This window comes from Gopherus evgoodei, chromosome 14 (assembly GCF_007399415.2).
Source record: "Gopherus evgoodei ecotype Sinaloan lineage chromosome 14, rGopEvg1_v1.p, whole genome shotgun sequence".
Taxonomy (NCBI): Eukaryota; Metazoa; Chordata; order Testudines; family Testudinidae; genus Gopherus; species Gopherus evgoodei.
Window position 1 is genome coordinate 28,825,737 of NC_044335.1, and position 20,666 is coordinate 28,846,402.

Below are 20,666 nucleotides of genomic sequence, written 5' to 3' on the forward strand. Positions count from 1 at the left end.
CTTCCCCCCAAATCCACTACCATCACTTCATACAAGTATAAGACACCTATGAATTTTTCCTCCAGCATATCAATATTTCGCGCACACACAAAATAAAGAAGCATGTTTGAAGTCAAAATATAAATACAGCCCATCTTCATTCTTTATGAAGACTGCTATTACATTAGGCATCCATGAAAGAGTCAGCCCTTGGGATCTGCATATTTAATTAAGCCTTTACTGTTTCCAAGATAGTAATTACAGCAGTGGACAACCTAACCTAATGCCCAATTTAATTTACTGTGGAATTGCTTAAGTAGAAACAACTAACCACACATTATGTTTAAACGTTTATTCTCTAGACCACGGATTGGCTGGAAGCAGGAGCCAGTACATTCCTCGGCCCACGCCACTTCCCACAGCCCCCATTGGCATAGAACGGCGAACCGTGGCCAGTGGGAGCTGCAATCGGCCAAACCTGCGGATGCTGCAGGTAAACAGACCGTCCCGGCCCGCCAGCAGATTTCCCTGATGGGCTGCGTGCCAAAGGTTGCCAATCCCTGCTTTAGACTAACCAGACAAAGTTCCACACAAGACAAAAAATTATTTGATGCTAAAGTAACCATCAGTACAGTTACCTGAAGGGAACACAGATTTAAATTTTCTTGTCAATGCACCAATTTCTTCAAGCATGCTCACTCTTAGATTAAAAGGCTATATTTGATAAGCTCTTTGGGGCAGGGACTTGATGTGTTTTGTGGGAACTGCTTAGTACACATAGGTTTTATTAAAAATAGGTAATACTAACATTTCCATTGGAGATTAGAGAATGTGGAATAAAGACATTGTTATGCACAGTATATACTTGTGAGAGCATAACTGTGTTAGTACAGCACCTAGCACCCGGGCCCGCAGACATTGCTGCAATATTTAATAGGGTTGTAAATCCAGCTGGCTTTGGGAAGCAGATATTGTGGCAGAGGGTGTGTCTATTACAGGATTACCCAAAGTGGTTTTGCTTATGTGCAAATAAAATTCTGAAGAAAATAGATATTTGCATTTACTAACAGCCCAATCCTTTAGTCCCTCTGCATACAGAGCTCCCCTTGACTTCACTAGAAACTCTGTACATGGAAGGACTCTGAGAACAAGCTTAGAAAGATGTTATACCATGAGTTGGTTCAGTGGTCATTTTAAATGATTGTTAGCTCACTGTAACAGGATCACGTAGAAAGCGCTGACAGATTTCCATATCCACCTCCTGAAAAAAGAGGCCTGGGCTGATACAAGAAGAGATGGTTAACAGTGGGTTTAGAATTTTGCCATTTACACAAAAACAAACAAACAAACAAACAAACAACCACCACCAACTGAAGTCAAAGATTCATCACTAGAGCATTCACAAAACCATGATGGTCTCTCTTCACTGAGAAAATTAAACCAAAGAACAGCAAAAATATATTCTAATGTACCATCACACAGGACCATACCAACAGTCCAAACTTTGTGGCCTAAGGGCCACATCAGGCTTGTGAAACTGTATGGAGGGCCTGGTATGGAAGGCTATGCCTCCTCAAACAGCCTGGCCCCTGCCCCCTACCCACCCCCTCCCACTTCCTGCCCCCTGACCACCCCCCATCCCCGAAACCCTGACCCATCCAACATCCCCCCCCCCGCTCTTTGTCCCCTGACCACCCTCTCCCGGGACCCTTGCCTCTAACTGCCCTCCCAGGACCCTACCCCTTATCCAACCCTCCCTGCTCCCTATCCCCTGGCTGCCCCGACCATTATCCACACCCCCATCCCGACACCTCCCCCAGAATCTCCGCCCCATCCAACCACTCCCTACTCCCTGTCCCAACTACCCACCCCAGATCCCCTGCTCCTTATCCAACCCCCGCACTCTCTGCCCCCTTACCATGCTGCTCAAAGCAGCAGGAGCTCGCAGCCGCACTGCCTGGCCAGAGCCAGCCACAGTGCCGCGCTGCCCAGCAAGTGCAGCAGGCCAGAGCGCTGAGGCTGCGGGGGAAGGCGGACAGTGGGGAAGGGGCCTGGAGCTAGCCTCCCCGGTTGGGAGCTCAAGGGCCAAGCAGGACGTCTGGCAGAACAGATGTGGCCCGCAGGCCATCGTTTTCCCACCTCTGATCTAGATCAATATCTTATTTCAGACAGTGGCAGATACTAGAGACAAGTTTTACAGCCTCCACTATTCATTATGCACCAACATGCATACAGGATATATTTCTTCCTAACCTTTGGCAGTTTGTGGTTTGGCTTATGACCTGAAGCAGGAGGATTTCTGTCCATTATAAAGTTATCCTATATAATGTAATGGTGGATAGAATTCAACTAAATCTTCTTGTCATCCATATCTAATTATTTTGAATTTTAATAAGTTCTTTGGTTCAGTCAAATTTTATGGCAGCAAGTGCCATCAGTTAATCTGCAGTAAAAGAAAGCATTTCCTTGTATTAGTTTTAAATGCATTGCCTTTAATGTGATTGGCTAGTCCTGGGCTCTTATTATGTGACACAGCAAACAGGAGCACTGACTTCTCTATATCATTATTTTAATAGATCTGTCATCCTGTTACCATTTCAAACTAAGTAGACCTAGGGCCTCATTTTCATTCACGAAGGCCTCTTTACTGCTCTCCCAGAGGGAAGACAAGACCAATAAAACACAGCTGGATCAGAGGAAGCTAGATTTGAATGTCAGGTTCAATTGCATGAAAAAAGAAATTTTAAAAGAGGGAGGTTTTTAAATTTAAAGTCAGACTTATTAGCATGTTGCTAGTTCTTTCCTTTTTCAAGTCTTCAACTGCAAAGTGGATAGTACATTTTTGTTCTTCATTTTCCCACTTGTTAGCAGAATTTCAGTTTTTACAGAGGATTTCTACTAAAATTTCACACTTAAAATGTTCCACTATGATGAAAAAGATTAATCCAGGGCCTCATTAACAACCTTAAAGTGTTAACACCACAGATTCAAAAGACAAGATTGATAACCAAATAGCGTGCTCTCTCTGCAGCCACCACCACCTTTCAATTCACGAACTTCCACAAGGGAAGAAAACAGGAAATGCTTCAGTCAGGCTAACCTCCTCTACCATGGTTTGGAGTTTGAAGTCAATGCAACAAGGTCATGTAGGTACTTTTGAAAATCCCACTTTAAAGATAGAATTTTAGATTCATGTTTGAAAATTTTGACCTGCGTATAAAAAAGTTCATAACAGCTTTTTATTAATGTAATAGAAGTCTGAAATTTTCATTATAAATACCTCAGCAATTCAAGGGAAAAAGATTTTAATAAAAATACTATTTTAGCTGCAGATGCTGTACTTTAAGTGACTAAGTAGGTTCACTGTGTGTGAAATTAGGGACCTGCTTTAGTGCTTGTTGACTCGGGGCCTTAGCATTTAATATTTTATTTTTTGCTTACAGCAGTTTTAAAGTACCTTATTTGAATTTTATGAAATGCCCCTAATGGTAATATACTAGAATTTACCAAAAAAACTGAAGAACCTAAGAATATATAGGGTTTCATATACCCACAAATCCAATTTGGTATCTGAAGTGAAAATGTGTCAGGTTTGGGGAAAACGGAAGAACTGTCTGCATTAAAAAGTACTGTGAAGAATCTGGAGTAAAGTTCTGTTATTTTACTTAATACAGAACAGACATGCTGTAAAGATCTGCACATAAGTGAATTTACAGGATTTCCCCGAGCCTGACCTTCATGATTTTATCTACCTACTACTTACACAGCTTCCATCTCTGTTGTCCTGCAGCTATCACTCTTTACCACTGAAAACAGGATCACATACTTGATACAAAAATACTGAAAGACACATGGCCCAGCAGAAACTCAAGGTATAACACCTTTGGTCAGTAAGACTGAGGAGAAATTTAAACTTAAACCTACTTGTTACTTCACTCTAGAAAGTATGACAACTTGAGGAAGTATCTTATCAGAAGCAGACATCCCACTAAAACAAGCAAAGGAGGCAAATGTATAGATTTGGAAGGAAAAAACCCTCTAAAAGCAAACTCAAAATAAGGGTATACCAACTGTCATCCATACAGGAAGACTATAAAATGGACTAATTTATTAAACCCATCTATCCTATTTGCCTGTCTCTTCTGGACAAATCCCACTGTTTTCTGTAATCCACATAACCCTAAAGACCAGAGTAATTAATACTTGAAAAATATCTAAAAAAATGTATAGATTACTACTGCACAACTGTCTTCTACACAGATACTTAAGATAACTTAAGCAACTGAAACAAAGCATTCATTAATTTAGCTGTTCTATACACATTTGAATCCATATTCCTGGTGCTCACATCACAGACAAAAGTCTGAATCATCAACAGAATCCCATTTCAAAGGCAGCAAGAACAAATAGTGGGCGTCTCAGACTTGGGGTTTGGCAGTGTTGGAGCATATTTTAATATCTCAGGTAACTATTCTGGATCTCAGTCTAGCAAGACCCAGCAATTTATCTTCAACACGTCAAGAAACTCTTGAGATGAGATACTAATTAAAACAAATCTTAACATGCTCTCCAACACAACATGTATAGATTAAAAACAAAGCATAGATTTCAAGGCCAGAGGGGACCACTGTAATCATGTAGCCTGACCTCCTGTTCAACACGGGCCGTAGAACTTCCCTAAAATAGTATAAAAGCCCAACAACAACAAGTTATAGATAAAGTGATTGAATAATCTGGTTGATTTTATCTCACCCACTGAGCACAATACTTGTTTAAATATGATTTTATAGGGCACCAGATGGCTCAGGGGATAAGTAAAAGATACAGAACATTCACCTCTGCATAATTGCTCATTCAGTGGCATGTACCAAGCAGTGCTTATCTCGGTCCAATTCCAGTTTCGATTAAACAAGTGTCTGCTTACATGATACAAGAGCCAGCACCTCAACTCCCCACTCAGTCCCAGAGGTGAGTTGGTCCCTCTGGGACATAGGTGGAACCTTGCAGCACCAGTACCTTAACTCTTCTGTGGATTACGGCACAATAGCAGCTATATTATAGTTATAACTGAGGCAGACTTTCCTTCTCACAGACACTTGTAACTGAAAAGTTATCTTTGAACACCTGGAGCCTAGTGCTGCAGGGCACTTCTGTAGACAGAGTACTTACCTTCCATTTTAAGTGTGTGGTTTTCCACATTGTAAAGAATAAAAAACAAGCTTTCAGGAAATGTTGTTACAATTGCTTCCTGCACAGAAGAGAAAAAGCACAAGACCATTCGTACACTGGCAGGAGGAGAAGGAAAGGAACGGTGCGCAATCCAGGAAGGAGTTAGAGAGACTATGACAATATGATTCCTGATTGGTCACTGACTGAAACTTAAATTCCAGAGTGAGGTGGAGCAAAAGTCAGGTTTAAGCATCTGAAGTTGAAGAGTCTGGTTTAGAAATAAAGCTGAACGACTAAAACCTTTATACTGGACACACAGAATCTGATTTTCCTCTAAAAATGAACACTTTACCAAGGTGCAGAACTCCAGATACATACAAACAAGCCCAAATGTTTCAGAATGACAAACAGATGAAGTTCTGAAGCATCATTCACCAAGCTAAATTATATATAGTAACAGGTTTCAGAGTTGTAGACATGTTAGTCTGTATCAGTAAAAACAACTGAGGTGTACTTGTGGCACCTTGGAGACAAACGCATTTATTTGGGCGTAAGCTTTCGTGGCCTAAGACCCACTTCGCCCACAAAAGCTTATGTCCGAATAAATTTGTTAGTCTCCAAGGTGCCACAAGTACACCTCGTTGTTTTTTTATATAGTGATTTTTCTAGCTCAAAAAGCTTCATACTGTGCCTAGTACACAGTAAGACTGTTTCCATTTTAAAAGCTACCAAACATGTTTAACACTACTATACAGATATTTGAATTAAATAGTATACAGATTGATCAACTTTCAGTTTCCAATAAGAAAAAAAGCTACAAATTCTAACAATACAGAAGACAACTCTAGCACCAAAAAGCCACATTACCAGGTTGTTCAACTATGATACTAGACACAAATATTCCTTTCCCCACTGCCAACTCAGAGTGCACTGCTAATTACTGTACAAGTTAAAGAGAAGTCCTTGTATACGGTTAAAGAATTTTTTTACGAGTCCTATAAAAACTTCTCATCAGAACAAAAGGCACCATAAACTGAAGCCAAAAATTTTAATACTTCGCATTTGTATACCTTCCATTGAGGTCTGCAAAGCATTTCAAACCACTGATTTAATTAAGCCTAAAACTGCTCTTGTGTAAAGCTAGAAAAACTCATCTACTAGTTGTCCCTGGTAATTTCGAGGGGGTGACATCAACAACTGCTGAAAAAGGTGTGAAGCCATTCCAAAAGTGACCTGATAAAGTGGTGTTTTCCTGAGTATGCAGAAGCTACGCCAAAGTGGTGTTTTCCTGAGTATGCAGAAGCCGAGCCAGCATCATCTGTTGCTCCCAGTTGTGGGATGCAGCTGGAGTGTGAAATTAACAGTGGTCTGGGTCAGTTTCCCTAGTAACAGTACTACTGATTAGAATCATGTCAATTTCACCCCCACCACAGAAAAATAGCAGAGGTTGTCATTGAGGCTATTTAGAGGGGACCACCACCCAAAAGGCTAGGGAGGAGTAGAGCAGTAGATGCCCAGACTCCCTTACAGCAGCCAAGTGGATCGGGGCTGGGAGAGAAAAAAAAGCTGTCCCTCCCAGCTGCATAGGCTTCTATTTATCTATCACCCTAGGCAGAGGCTAATATATGAGAAAGCCCCCCAGCCATGGACAACATTTTGATAAGAATCCAAGCACCGATCCTGCTCCGCCTTGCAGCTATGTATAGGTGTTGCGCTTTCACCAGGGAACTGCTAATAGCATTCAGTGATGGAGCCCCAACTTATCTTTCACTTATGCCTCTGTCTAGAGAGAGCCTAATAAGATTTTCCGCAGACCTTTCCTTGTAAGGTAGGCAACGTCCTCATTTCAAAGTTAAGTAACTTGTCCACATTTAAACAGTGAGGCTATTAGACCACAGAGCTGGGGAAATGGAGAGCTGGGTTCTAATCCTGGTTATGACTACTAGATACTACTGCTTTAGTAGTGCTACAGCCCAAACAGAAGTTATGGGCTTAATGCAGAAATTACTGGGTGAAATGCAGAAATTACTGGGTGAGGTTCTTTGGTCTGTGTTATGTAGGAGGTCCCTTCAGGCCTTAATGTCTATAAATCTGTGGAAAAACAGCAAAGCAGTATAAAAATACATGTATGAAGTACTGTGACAGGAACCAAAGCTTGGACGCATGGGTAGGCAGAAATGCTGCCAGACAAGAAACTTCCTCATTTTTGTGTAGTTCCTCTTTCTGAAATAAAATGCTACCATGTGGGGCTGCTGTAGGGTCTCGTCCCCCGCCTCCCCAGGGATGTTACGTTTTATTATGTTATGGTCACTATTACCAAGTGATGCAGCTATATTCACTTACAGGACCAGATCCTGTGCTCCATTCAGGACTAAATCAATAACTGCCTCTAAGCTAAGCAGACATCATTTGTGACAACAATCAATAGTCCCTGGACTTCCTGTATGAAGTGTTAAATCTTCAGCTGATGTCAGTTCAACAGGTGCTTACAGCCCCTAGCTCAGCTCCAAGGCAGCTGTAAACACAATCATACTGTACCTCCTTATCACACCCTGCTAAGCAGTGAACCACCAATTTCCATAGCAAGCACAGTAAGGTTGTTCCTGAAGGCTACAAATTATGATTATTCAGCTATTATTCATTCCTGACACATTTGGTGACTAACCCACCCAGGCCATTTTGCACCCCGAAGTGTAATATAATCACAAAGCTAAAATTTGTAAATTGAATCACCTTTTCCACTACGGCTAGCTGCCTATAGGGCACTGGATGTGAATTTTTCACCACTGAGGGAAGCTTTCAGCATCAAAATTCAGCTCTTGTTTACTCTAAAATGAAGTCAATCCTCTCATCCAGTCTGCCATTGGAACATCTCCAGATCAACTCTGGGATAGTTTTGTTTGAGAAATGAACAGACGAACGTGAACGTTCTTATGTACAAAGAAAAAAAACAGAGAAAGGAAGGGAACGTAATTACACAGAAACATTTGATTGCTGTGTTTTGAGGAAGTCTGTACACAAGAGTTAAAGCTAGCCTATGTCTCAAACACACCTCCAGCCTGGAGAATTTGTGTTTGGTGAGTGGGCCAACAGAAATTTTAATAATTTTACTACATTGGAAAAAAATGAGAACAAACGTATTCATGCTGGATCTGTACCAACAATCAGCTAAGTGTAGCACTGTGACTCTGTACACCTCCAAAGCACTATACTAATATTAATTTATTAAACCTCCTCATATCCTTGTGAAGAAAAGTGAGCATTATCCTCATTATACAGATAAAGAAAATGCAGACAGAGGCAGATGTTAAGTGCCTTGACAGGTCATCAGCTATGTCAGTGATTACCGCTGAGTTTAGAAGTCAGGACTTCCTCGGTCCCAATTCACATCCTAAAAATGATTACCTGCTATAACGAAAATTTAAGCCACAGAACAGACTTCTGGTGTACATGCCTAAAAGGGGACTCAGGGTGAGGAAGGAAAAAATTTAGTAAATATCAGTATTAAAAGCATATTTAGCAATACAAAAAAAATAAAATCAATAATTCTTATTAATGCATCAGATATGATTGAATATAATTCTATCAAAATGTTTACATTTTAGCATTCTCTAAATCATACCAGTCACAGCACTAATTATCCATATGATCACATCCTTTCTTAAATAGCTGGTTCAATTCCTATAAATACATTTAAGTTGCTTTATTTTTGATGAATGATGTCAAATAACTTAAATAAAACCATGCACATTGCTTGGCTAACATATTGCTTTTACATGTGTACAAAACAGAATTCCATATAGATCTACAAATCCATTTAAACAAAAAAAAAATCAACATGCACAAGAGTGCGCCTGCCAAAGTGGGTATTCACCCACGAAAGCTCATGCTCCAATACGTCTGTTAATCTATAAGGTACCACAGGACCCTCTGTCGCTTTTTACAGATCCAGACTAACACGGCTATCCCTCTGATACAAGTTCAAGAGTGAAGTTCACACACGGCTTAAGCCTGGCAAGGTGCAGAACACCCTCAGCTTCTGACTCCAACCAGAACTGGAGGTGTTTGGCACCTCATAGGACAGGGGTTCTCAGTTCGCAACATGAAAAGTTGGTTTTCTGTGGATTTTCATCCACTAACTGGTTAAGAGCTCAGGTTGTCAGTGCTGGGGTGAGAGAAGGGCCCAGCTGTAAGCCCGGCACCAGGCTAACAGGCAACAGTCAATGTAAGCAACCCAGTTTCTATATCGGGGTAGCCAATAGGCAGACTGCAGTCTGAAACCAGACTGCCAGATGCTTTTCAGTGGACCATTGGGGCAGAGGGGATGCGTGGATGGGACATCCATGGGTCACATGCTCCCCCAACCCCCATTTCTCCAGACACCTCTGAAGGGGGAAGTGAGGAGGGACCTCCGCCTGGCCTGGCGGCAGTGCTCTCCTGTCACGAGGAGGGAGCAGGGCCGCTGGTTGAATTCCTTCTCCAACCCTCACAAGAGGCTGCTTCACCTCCCTTGCTACTGGAGTCCCAGCACTGCTGCCTGCTTTGCAGACCATCCACTGAGTGAGGTGAGTCGGGGATGGAAGCCGAGGTAATGCATGGGACTCCAGCAGCAGCAGCGAAGGGGGTGGGGGAGGAGGAGCTCAGCCAGCCACCCTGCTGCTTCCTCCCTTCTCAGGCTGCACGGGCACAAAGAGAGTGCCGCTGCCAGGGGGAGTTCTGTCTTCTTGCTTCTGGTTGTCCCAAGAAATGGGACATGCCCCCACCGCTAGCCACAGCTACATGTTGCCTCTGTGAACAGGCTGAAGCTGAGCTAGAGCCATGCAGAGCTTTGTCTGTGATCCAAGCAGTCCTCATCCCGTGCTCCCCACCCCTGAGCCCAACCTCCCACCTCGGCCTCATGCCCCCCGCCCCCAAATGGTCCCCAGAGCTCCCCACCCTGGCCTCATATCCTTCCTATCCCCCGTCCTTTGGGTCCAGTTCCCAGAGTCCTCTCCAGTGCCCATCCCCCTGCCCCAACCAGCCTCCTTCCCACCCCAGTCCACCTCCAGGCACCTGCTTCTGCCACATCCCAGCCTCCCCCGCATCTCCCCAGCCTGCTATCTGAAGTCTCCCTGGTCCCTCCTTCCTTCCCCTCTGCTATACCAGCCCTAAAAGGGGCATCTCACCGCTAGCTGGATCATAGTCCAACAGTTTCACTGCCTGACTCCAAGCTCAAAAGTACTCTCACACATTCACACCATTTTGCTGCCTAGATCCCAGCCCATACTCATTCCTTTCCCCCCGCCTCATCTCTGCTACTTGGCTCAATAGGGGGCATGGAGGAACATTTGGAAGGGGTGAGCAGCAACGCCAGCCAGCCTTGTGTCCTGTTTTCAGTTTAAGGAAATAAAGTCACCTAACAACCCGGGGCAGGACGGGCAAGGAGTTGGCAGACAATCCGGGAGTTTGGGGGGAAATCAGCGGGTAAGGGGAGGGGAGCTGGGTGGGGTTTGAACCTTGACAAAAAATAATTGACTACCTCTGGTCTACAGACATTGTGTCACCCTAACTACACTGACCTAAATGCTACACCTCTCACAGAGGTGGAGTTATTAACGTAATGTAGTGGGCAACTTACATTGGCAGGAGTACCATTGTAGAGCTGACACTTACAGAGTTAGATCAACATAAGCTACCTTACATCGACCTACCTCTGTAGTGTAGATTGGGTCTAGGATTTAAGACTAAAAAAATGATAAGGGCAGAGACTAGTCACTCAGTGTATTATTTTTATTATTTCATATGTGTATCATAAAAACAAATAGCAATATAACAGGAAGACTAGTAATTGGAGTGTGGAGCCCTAGAAAGCTTGTTCTGCTTAGCTCCTGCTCCATGATCATTGCTGAACCTAGCCCCAATGTCGTATACCTGAATTTGTGTTCCTGTAATGGAGTGTGTTTTAAAGTGTCAAAAATACCTTGAATTTAGGATTAGAACATTTAAAGTTTATCAAGAAACAGCACAAACAAAGTACAATATATTTGCTATGGATTCCCTCCCATAATCCTACTGTCTCACCCAGCTGCACAAAGAAAAAAGCTTACTCTCTCACTTCTTTCAGTTCAGGTCAAGGTTGAACCACACTGATGGGGCATCTAAGGGACCATTCAAGGTGAAGTGGTGCAGTCATTAGGGGGAAAGAAGAGGGGAGGGTATTAGTGGACTACAGATTGTTGTAATAAGTCATAAATCCAGAGTCTTCATTCTGTACCCACTCTGTGGAAAGAGAATTTCAGTCTCCAGGGCTGAAAAACTGACACTGGATTCAGTTAGAAGAAAAAAGAATCCCTGCCTTGACTAGAGGAGAAAAGGCTAGTTTACAGAAATTCATAGTGGGAAATGCATCATGTGTATTAGGGTCTATAGAAAAGCCATTAAATCCCACAGCCTCACAGGATCCTACATATATTTGCCATCATCATCTCTGGATTCAACACACTCACCCTGACTTAATGCCCATAAACATCTGAATAACCAAAAGGTTAATCATGTAAGAGAAAGAGGTAAGAACTGATGACAGATGGGAATAAGTTATACCAATTTCTCTTGGATCCAAGAAACACAAAAGAACCTCAGAGTTACAAACTGACCAGTCAACCGCACACCTCATTTGGAACCGGAAGTATACATTCAGGCAGCAGCAGAGACAAAAAAGGGAGGCAGGCAAATACAGCACACAGTATCATGGTAAACATAAACCACTAAAATAATAAAGGGAAAGCAGCATTTTTCTTCTGTGTAGTAAAGTTTCAAAGCTGTATTAAATCAGTTTTCAGTTGAAAACTTTTGAAAGAACCACCATAATGTTTTATTTAGAGTTACGAACAACCTCCATTCCCAAGATGTTCGTAACTCTAAGGTTCTACTGTACTGCTCAACAAAAGAGTAAATATCTCTGTGCTCCAAAACGTGAGAAGGGAGGGACAGGCAGAAGTGCCAGACTTTACTAGCCATACTGTAACCATATTGTAACCTCTGGGGATTCATGGAACCTTCATATTCTGAGACAGGACTTCAGGTTTGGGTTGCTGCTAGAAAAGATCAAGTACAAGTGTATTCTGGAAGCTTTGTATCCATAGCATTCAAATATGGATTAACTAGACTAGGTGTCCCCAGGCTAAAAGTGAAACTTCCTACCTGTTTGATTTAATAAATATTTCCGAACAAACATTTTCATATGCTGCTGCAATAAAGTGAACACTTAAATGGTTACCTGTCTCATAACATTGTGTCTACAAAGCTTTAGCAAAACAATCCACAACAGCAGTTTGTCAGTATCCTATATTACATGTACTATGTAGCAGTAAAGCCACAGAGCAAAGCAGAACCCTTTTCTAAGGACAATGTTAAGATAGCTGCTTAGTCTAATTTCAAAATTTGACCAATGACCATTCAAGGTGAAGTGGTCCGTTACCCCCACAACACACCTTTAAAGATCCATGGGTCCTACACATCCCTATCACAACATGTGGTGTACCTCATCCAGTGCAATAAACGCCCCAACAAAAATTATGAGGGTGAAACCAGAGTATCGCATGTTTTCAAATAAACTCGCACAAAAAAATGACATAACGAAAAACACCCTGCCACCCACAAGGGAACACTTCACAAAATGACCACCCCATATCTGACTCTCAGTCCTCATCCTCAAGGGAAATCTGAACACCACCTTCAAAAGATGAGCCTGGGAGCTTAAATTCACAACTTTGCTAGACACTGAAAATCATGGTATTAATAAAGATACTGGATTTATGATTTCTTATAACACCCATTTTTTGTCCTAGGACTGCAGCAGGATTAATGGGCCACTTCATCTTGAATGGTCCCTTAAAATATGAGTTTGCTTATGCTCAACAATGTCCACCTTGTATCTAGCTGTGACTGAGTACATTTCCCAAACTTGAAGAAAAGCTCTGTGTAGCTCAGAAGCTTGACTTTTTTACCAACAGAAGTTGGACCAATAAAAGATGTTACCCGACTCATCTTATCTCACTAAGACAAATTTTAGATATATATTCCTGGTGGCACTTTAAACTGTCAATAAAAGCACTTAAGCTAGAAACTGACTATACTATATACTGTTACATCTGTACATTTATAGCTCTCCAGGAACACGGAATCCCACTTAGCTAACAGCAACTTATAGCCACCTAAATGCAAAGCAGCATTGCACTGTATGCGATCTCCCGTTACAATTTAATGATAATCCAAAAGAAGGAACAGATCAGGGTGGATATAAATCAATGATTTAAAAAAAAAATCCTACTTTTCATTTAAATTGCATTTTTTTTATAAAATACTTTTTGAGGAAAAAACTATCTAAAGATAGTTTTAACTAAGATACATTATAGCTCAAAGCTATCTCATCATGGAATAGGGATTATAAATTCTAATTCTATAGTATGAGACAATATATTCATGTAACATTTAAGAAAATTTTTGTAAATGAATTCCAATAGTTCATGGATTAGGCCCTTAATCTTATGGGGTTCCAGGGGCTACTCTTTCTATCTACCCAATGGGACTCAGTGCTTAGTCACCATCAGAGATGCTTAGTTCTGCAGTTCTCAAATGAGGATGTGTGTCTCCAGAGATAACAGGCTTGTTAACAGCAAAAATGTTTTAAATACATAAATAAATAAATCAATAATATATAGAGGTGAGAAATAACAGACCTCAACCCTATTGTCCCTCTGCAAATTTGTGTACACAGAGTCAACCCCTTACCTCTCTCTAAAAGTGCAAAGTTTCAAAAGCTTCAATGAATAGAAAGTTGTTGGGGGAGGACTGGATCTAGACAAGGAGAAGATGTCTGAAGATAAACGTGAGACGGGAGGGACAGGCAGTAGAAACAAAAGTGAAGTTGTTTGAGCAGCATATTCCAGAAGTCTTGAGGTCTTTTTGAGTGTAGCCTTCATTGATTTGAGTTTTACCATATCGTTCTCTCACTAGAAGGGAAAACCTATAATGGCAGCAGGCCATAAAAAAGACCCAGTTTGGGAATAAGAACCATTCATGAAATATATATGTTTGCTGATGATGTTTTAAAGGAAGTCACACCAATGAACTGGTGGAAGTCACTTAAGCATTTGGATTCAGAGACTGTTGAAGTGATCATCTCACTTTTAACAGCAGTAAGCTTCTTCTGCTGATGTAGAAAATCCAAAGAGAGAAAATATTCTAATTCATTCCAAACTGAGAAATCGTTTGGGACCTGAAAAAGAAGGAAAGCCTGTTTTTCTTTTCCAGATTATGAACAAACAGGAAAATGAAGGTGAAGATGACTGAATTAGCTGCAGAAGCCAATATTTAAATTTCTCATATTGACCAGGCTGACAGACTATTTAATTTTTGGGTTTCTTCTTAAATATTTCATTTAACTATTTTTGTTAAAAACAATGTTAACAAAAACAAACCTGATTTTAAAAAAGTCAATGTTTAATTAAAATAAAAATTTATATGCTTGTTTTCTTAAATTATGTGTTTGCTGTTGAAGAAAAAAAATCCAGAATACATAAGGTTGTTGTTTAAGTTAAATAAAACAGTTTAAATGTCTGTCTGGTGATGTTCTCCTTCTAATACAGCATGGCAAGAAAATCTTCCAAATATTAATGATTAACCTGTTGAATTAGAGATAGTTCATAAATATCCACTTCAATTACCTTTGGTAAATGAAATAACCAAACAATCATTCATTTTCTGATATAGGTGTAAAACTAATCTGAAAAGCTTTCAAAATAAATCATTTTTAAAATGTATCATGTGTACCTTCTAAAAATGAAACCTACATCTCTGAGTTGTGAAGAATATGTATTGAAGTTATAACAACCAACAAGAATGCACTTTTATGTAGAAATCCATGATTAAATGGAGTCTTCCTAACAAGTGATTTAAATCCTGATCTATACCAATTTGATTTAAATCAAATCCACCCTGGTACAGATATCTACAAATTCTTTGATTTAAATCTGTTATTTTTTTAAGTCTGCTCTAAACGAGCAGGGACCTTTATACTAGGTAGCTTTTGTACTTTTCTGGTTACTTGAAGTTAAGTTTCCCAGCTGTAAGACACTGCCAGTAATACACCCAAGCTCAAACTCTGCATTATCTTTCTGGCATTCCAATAGGCTATCTTCTACACGGAAACAGAAGTTGGCATTATACGAGCCACGTTCACTCATCATGACATAATCATCATGTGATAAAGTGTATACTTTAGAACAACTTCCTAACGTAAAAACCTGCCCTTCCCTAATTGCCATTCTAGATGAAAATTTGTTAATATATAGTTTATGTTTTACACTTTCAGATTCCCACTTTCAGATTCCGGATCAGGCACAACCATGGCAGCCCCACTTACTTCCCCCTCTCATAGACTTTATAAGCTCCTAGTTACCCAGTTATTAAAACAAAGTGATCAATAAATACTCAAGGACATACATAGTGCCTTCTATCACAGGATCTCAAATCACAAGTGTTAATTAAGTTTCACAATGCTCTTATTAGGTTTTATCCCCATTTTCCAGACAGGAAACCAAAGCAAAAAGAGGAGAAGTTACCTGCTCAGGATCACACAGCAAGATACAATCAGAATCAGGACTAGAATCTAGACCTGAAAACCAATCCCACGGTGGAACCATGAGATCATGCTACTGCCAATGGATTTTTACACCTACCCTATCAAAAAGGAATGCTTACATTTTCAAATGGACCAGTTTTAGGCGATCAGCAGCAAGTCCCACCGCACTGAAGCTGATGACAATTTTGTCTCATCCACACAAGTGGATAATGTTTGCAGAATCAAGTGCAGGGAGACCCACTGTCAGCAACAGGTCCACTGTCAGAGAATAAGCCTAAATATTTCCCTAATGTTCATGCACATACAGAATGCTAGTTAAAATTTACTAAATGCTGATGGTGTTTGGTGCTGTACAGAAAGACATTTAGAGTTTCTCCTGTAAAGAATGTATAACTAACTTACTTCTTCATACAGTGTATACAGAATGGGTCCAGTGAACCAAGGTTAGAACTGGTATGTTTTGTTCTGTCTCCAGGCACTGATAGCAGGGAAGTCAGCCAACATAAATGGAACTTAAACTGAAGCTTTATAAAACAAAGGCCTGGGAAAGTAACCCCTACAAGTCACCATTTGATAGGCTCTCTTCAGTGTATCTAAAAAGAAATGACCCTGCAGTTCACCTCACATGGCAGCCAATGCCAATAGCTTATGGAACTTCATCCTATAACCCACAAACAAGCTAGACTGTTCAAGGGATCAATATTCAAATTAGGACTAGATATCAGTAGGACAGATATAAAGCTACTTTGGTGGCCACCTTCCCTCCCCGCGCAGATCAGAAAACAGTCCCAATTGTGCCAAGAGCTGTGTGGGCTGAGAGAGCAGAGGGCTGAGCCTTGGCCAGAAGGAAGTGATATTCTAGGCAGGTTCTCATGCCGTGCTCAGGGACCCCAAGGTACCCCCAGCCCAGCCCAGCCTGCTCCAAGGCTCGGCCACGCGGGCCCTCCAGCCTGGGTGCTGAAGGAGAGCACAGCCACGGGTCGGGGCTGAAGGCCCAGAGCAGGGATCGCCAGAGACAGCCCAGCCGGCACGGACCGGTGGCTCCACCCCACTGCGCTGCGAGCCGCCATCAGTCCCCGCGGGGCGCCCCCCACCCCACCCCACCCCAGCCCGGTCCGGCCTCTCACCGCCTCCCGGGTCGTCCCCCCCCAACCCGGTCCGGCCCCGCGGGTCCGGCCCCCTCCAGCCTGGTCCGGCCCCGCGGGTCCCCCCTCAGCCCGGCCCCTCACCGCCCCCCGGGTTCCCCCCCCCAGCCCGGTCCGGCCCCGCGGGTTCCCCCCCCCAACCCGGTCCGGCCCCGCGGGTCCGTCCCCCTCCAGCCCGGTCCGGCCCCGCGGGTCCCCCCTCAGCCCGGTCAGGCCCCGCGGCTCCGTCCCCCTCCAGCCTGGTCCGGCCCGCGGGTCCCCCCTCAGCCCGGCCCCTCACCCCGCTTGTTCTTGGTGCCGTGTTTGCGGGCCGCCAGCAGCTCCTGCTCGATCTTTTTCTCCAGGAACTCCTGCTTCTTGCTGAGCATCTCCTCGGTGTCGCGGAGCCGCTGGATGGCCTCCTGCGGGGTCGGGCCCTTCCCGGCGCCCTTGCCGCCCGTCCCGAACAGCTTCCCCAGCATTCCCGACATGGCTGGGCCGCGCCGCGCCGCAGCGAGCAGGAGGAGAGAGCGGAACAGACCCGGCGGGACAGGGAGACGGACACCGGGGAGACCCTCGGCCGAGACCTCGCAACAGCCGCTGCCCGCCCGCCCGGCGCCGCGCGGAACACAGTGGCCCCCGCACCTCAGCCTCGGCTGCACCCGCCTGACTCACCGCCCAGCCCGCAGCCGTCACTCCGCACCACGGCAACGGCGGCACCCCGCCCACGCCACGTCTCCCAGCCCCCACCGCGTCACCCTGCCCCCGGGCCCGGGGAGCCAACCGAGCAGGGGATGCTGGGAGCTGTAGTCCCCAGCTCCGCTCTGGCCGTCGGGACAGCGTTGCATGCTGGGAGCTGTAGTCCCCACTTTTGCTCTCGCTTTGGGGCAGCAGTGCATGCTGGGAGTTGTAATCCCACCTCGGCTCTCGCACGGAGGCAGCAGTGCATGCTGGGAGCTGTAGTCTCAGACTCTCATTTTACCACGAGGGAGCTGAAGTTCACATTGACCCCCCCTCATCCACCATGACATCATCATCATGTGATGAACCCACCGTAGTAAACTTGGTGATGTAAGAGGCAAAGCCGTAGGGACCGCACCGATACTTCCGGCCCTCCCCTCTCCCCCAGCTTGCAGGGTGCGGTCCGCAGGAGGAACCGGCCAACGGGGCCTGGTACCTCCAGCCTCGGTCCCTGGGTTGGGTCGGGGCGCTGAATCCATGACAACCAGAGCCCGCTCCGACACCCGCGGCTTGGGCTGCGGCCTCTCGCGGCCGGTTAACACGTGTTACAGCGCGGACCAGCTCCCTGGCAGAGCTGCTGGGGGCTCCCGGCCCAGACCCTGGCTACGCTGTAACTGCGGGGGGGTCTCCTCTCCAAACCAGTAACTGGACATCTCTAACATTTCTTCTGACCTCCGCCTGCCACGCCCATTCTTTGGTGCACGCCACAGACTCCTGACAGCTATAGTTATACAAACCGTAAATCAGAATAGCACTAAACTTTGTGGGTTTAATGACACTTTGAATAAGAGCAGGCCAGCAGCCGGGATGCCAGCTGGCAGGAGCTGGCAGATGGAACCCCAGACCAGCCCCGCTCAGCCCGCTGCTGGTCTGGGGTCCCGGGCACCGGCAGCACTCAGCCCACTGCTGATCTGGGGTCCTGGCCACCAGCCCCACTCAGCCCGCTGCTGGTCTGGGGTCCCGGCCACCGGTCGCACTCAGCCCACTGCCGGTTTGGGGTCCTGGCCACCAGCCCCACTCAGCCCGCTGCCGGTCTGGGGTCCTGGCCACCGGCCCGCTCAGCCTGCCGCCAGTCTGGGGTCCCGGCCACCAGCCCCGCTCAGTCCACTGCTGGCTGAGTGAATGGAAACCCAGGCTCAGCGGCGGCTGGGACCCAGAGCTTGCCATTAAAAAAAATTTGGCTCGTGTGCCACCTTTGTAGGTTGAGGACCCCTGTTCTAGTGTATAATGTACTTTATGGTAATTTTCACTATACGCAATTTTCTTCTTATGTGTTGACTGATAGAATGATATGTGTTGACTGATAGATATGAATCTAACCCACACATAAGATGTGACTCCACTATTCATTTTTGAAAGTTTATAATAAGCAATGCTGGAGGGGATGAGAGAAGGGGGGGCAGGGCTGGTTCCAGCTTTTTTGTCACCCCAAGTGGCGAAGGAAAAAAACAAACCCATTGAGCTATCGCTGAAGAGGAAGAAAGGAAGTGAAGGACTCGCCGCTGAAGACCCGGATGTGCTGCCCCTTTTTATTGGCCGCCCCAGGCACCTGCTTCCTTTGCTGATCCCTGGCTGGCCTGGCGGGATGGGAGGGGGTGCAAGGTGGAAGTTTCACCTAGGGCACAAACTATCCTTGTACCGGCCCTGGGCTGGAGCAAAACAAGCAGAGCATTATGTTTAGACAACCCATGCTGGCCTGTTTCATAGTAACCAATCCACAAGAATTAGGAAAGGATAGACTTGAACTTGCAACACTATTATGACACAGACTTATCCCTAAAGAGGCCTGGAGCCTATCCCTGCAGAACAGAAAAGACTGAATGGTAGGAGAGAGAGGTAAATCACCACCTCTGGGAGTTCACCCCCTAGTTATTAATTCATCCTTCAGGTGGGGAGGGAGCAGGCAATTAATTCTTTAAAAAGAGGCTCCCGCTTTCATTCTAATATAGTAATAGCAAACATACAAGAGTTAGACCACCTTCAACTGTGATGTTGGCTGTCCTGAGAATTGGGGCCAAGTCAATAATACCATGAGAAACTTCCCAGAAAAATGCAGGTGCTACAGAAAGTGGTCCTGAGAGATGATCTTTGTGAATCACTATTGAATTAATGTCCAAAGATGGTGCTAGGGTGTGTTGGAGGTATAGGAGGGGACCATCCTTCAGTTGTGACATAACACTGATGCCCTGAGTAGGTATAATCATTACAGTGCCCTGGCACTTCTCCTGGAGGGGCACTAGCACAAGTTGTGTGTTCTAATTTCAATTTTGGGGTCCTTCAACTCCCCTGAAACATTCATTGTATATACTTTTTAGTGCCTTACCTAAATTATACTATACTGCTTAAAAGTGGCCATGTTGCACACTAGAGGCAGCTGCATTTCAATGACGGATGACACAATTCTTGTGTAGAATTAACATTGCACATTGTATAGTGTGGGACAAAAGGCACATTATAAATAAGTTAGAATGTGCCTGGTGCTTACAATACAGACATTAAACAGATCCTCATGTTACGCCTGCGAGGTAAGTATTAGCCCCATTTTGCAGATGGGAAGTTGACAAAATGGTTCATGCTCATCCCTGCTAACTCTAGGGAAGTGTGAAAGCTCAGTTTAAGTAACTTGAGCAAGGTCATACACCATATAAAAGGGAACTGGAACTGAGATCAGTGTGTAGCATGTTGACCAATACTATATGTTTTCTTGTACTTCCCCTTCATTCTGCGCATAGCCATCTGTTATCTCCTGTCTTATACTTAGATTGTAAACTCCTGGAGACAGAGACCAGCTTGTTCAGTTTGTACAGCGTCTAGCAAAATGGGATTCTGGCCATGACTAGGGCTTTAAAATGCTATAATACACTGCACTGTGCCCACTTCGCTGCTCCTCTGCATATATGCAGAAAATTATTAAAACTAAAGACAATTAAAGCTCACGTTTTAAAAGACTTTTTTTCTAAAGTAAACCGTGGTCTCTTTCTACATCTGAGTTTAAATTTCAGGCAGCAGAGCTGCAGGCTCATGAGAATGTC

The 20,666-nt window shown here is 44.2% G+C and overlaps 1 protein-coding gene across 1 annotated transcript in view; it reads right to left on the bottom strand.

Annotated features, from left to right (window-relative positions):
- CHMP4B (charged multivesicular body protein 4B) overlaps positions 1–17,558 on the bottom strand; it is a 36,004-nt gene extending 18,446 nt beyond the window's left edge. Inside the window, exon 1 of the mRNA XM_030532789.1 lies at positions 17,195–17,558. Coding sequence (XP_030388649.1) covers positions 17,195–17,384 — 190 coding nt within the window. The 5' untranslated portion in view covers positions 17,385–17,558. The remainder of the gene's footprint in view (positions 1–17,194) is intronic.
- Between the last annotated feature and the right edge of the window lie 3,108 nt (positions 17,559–20,666).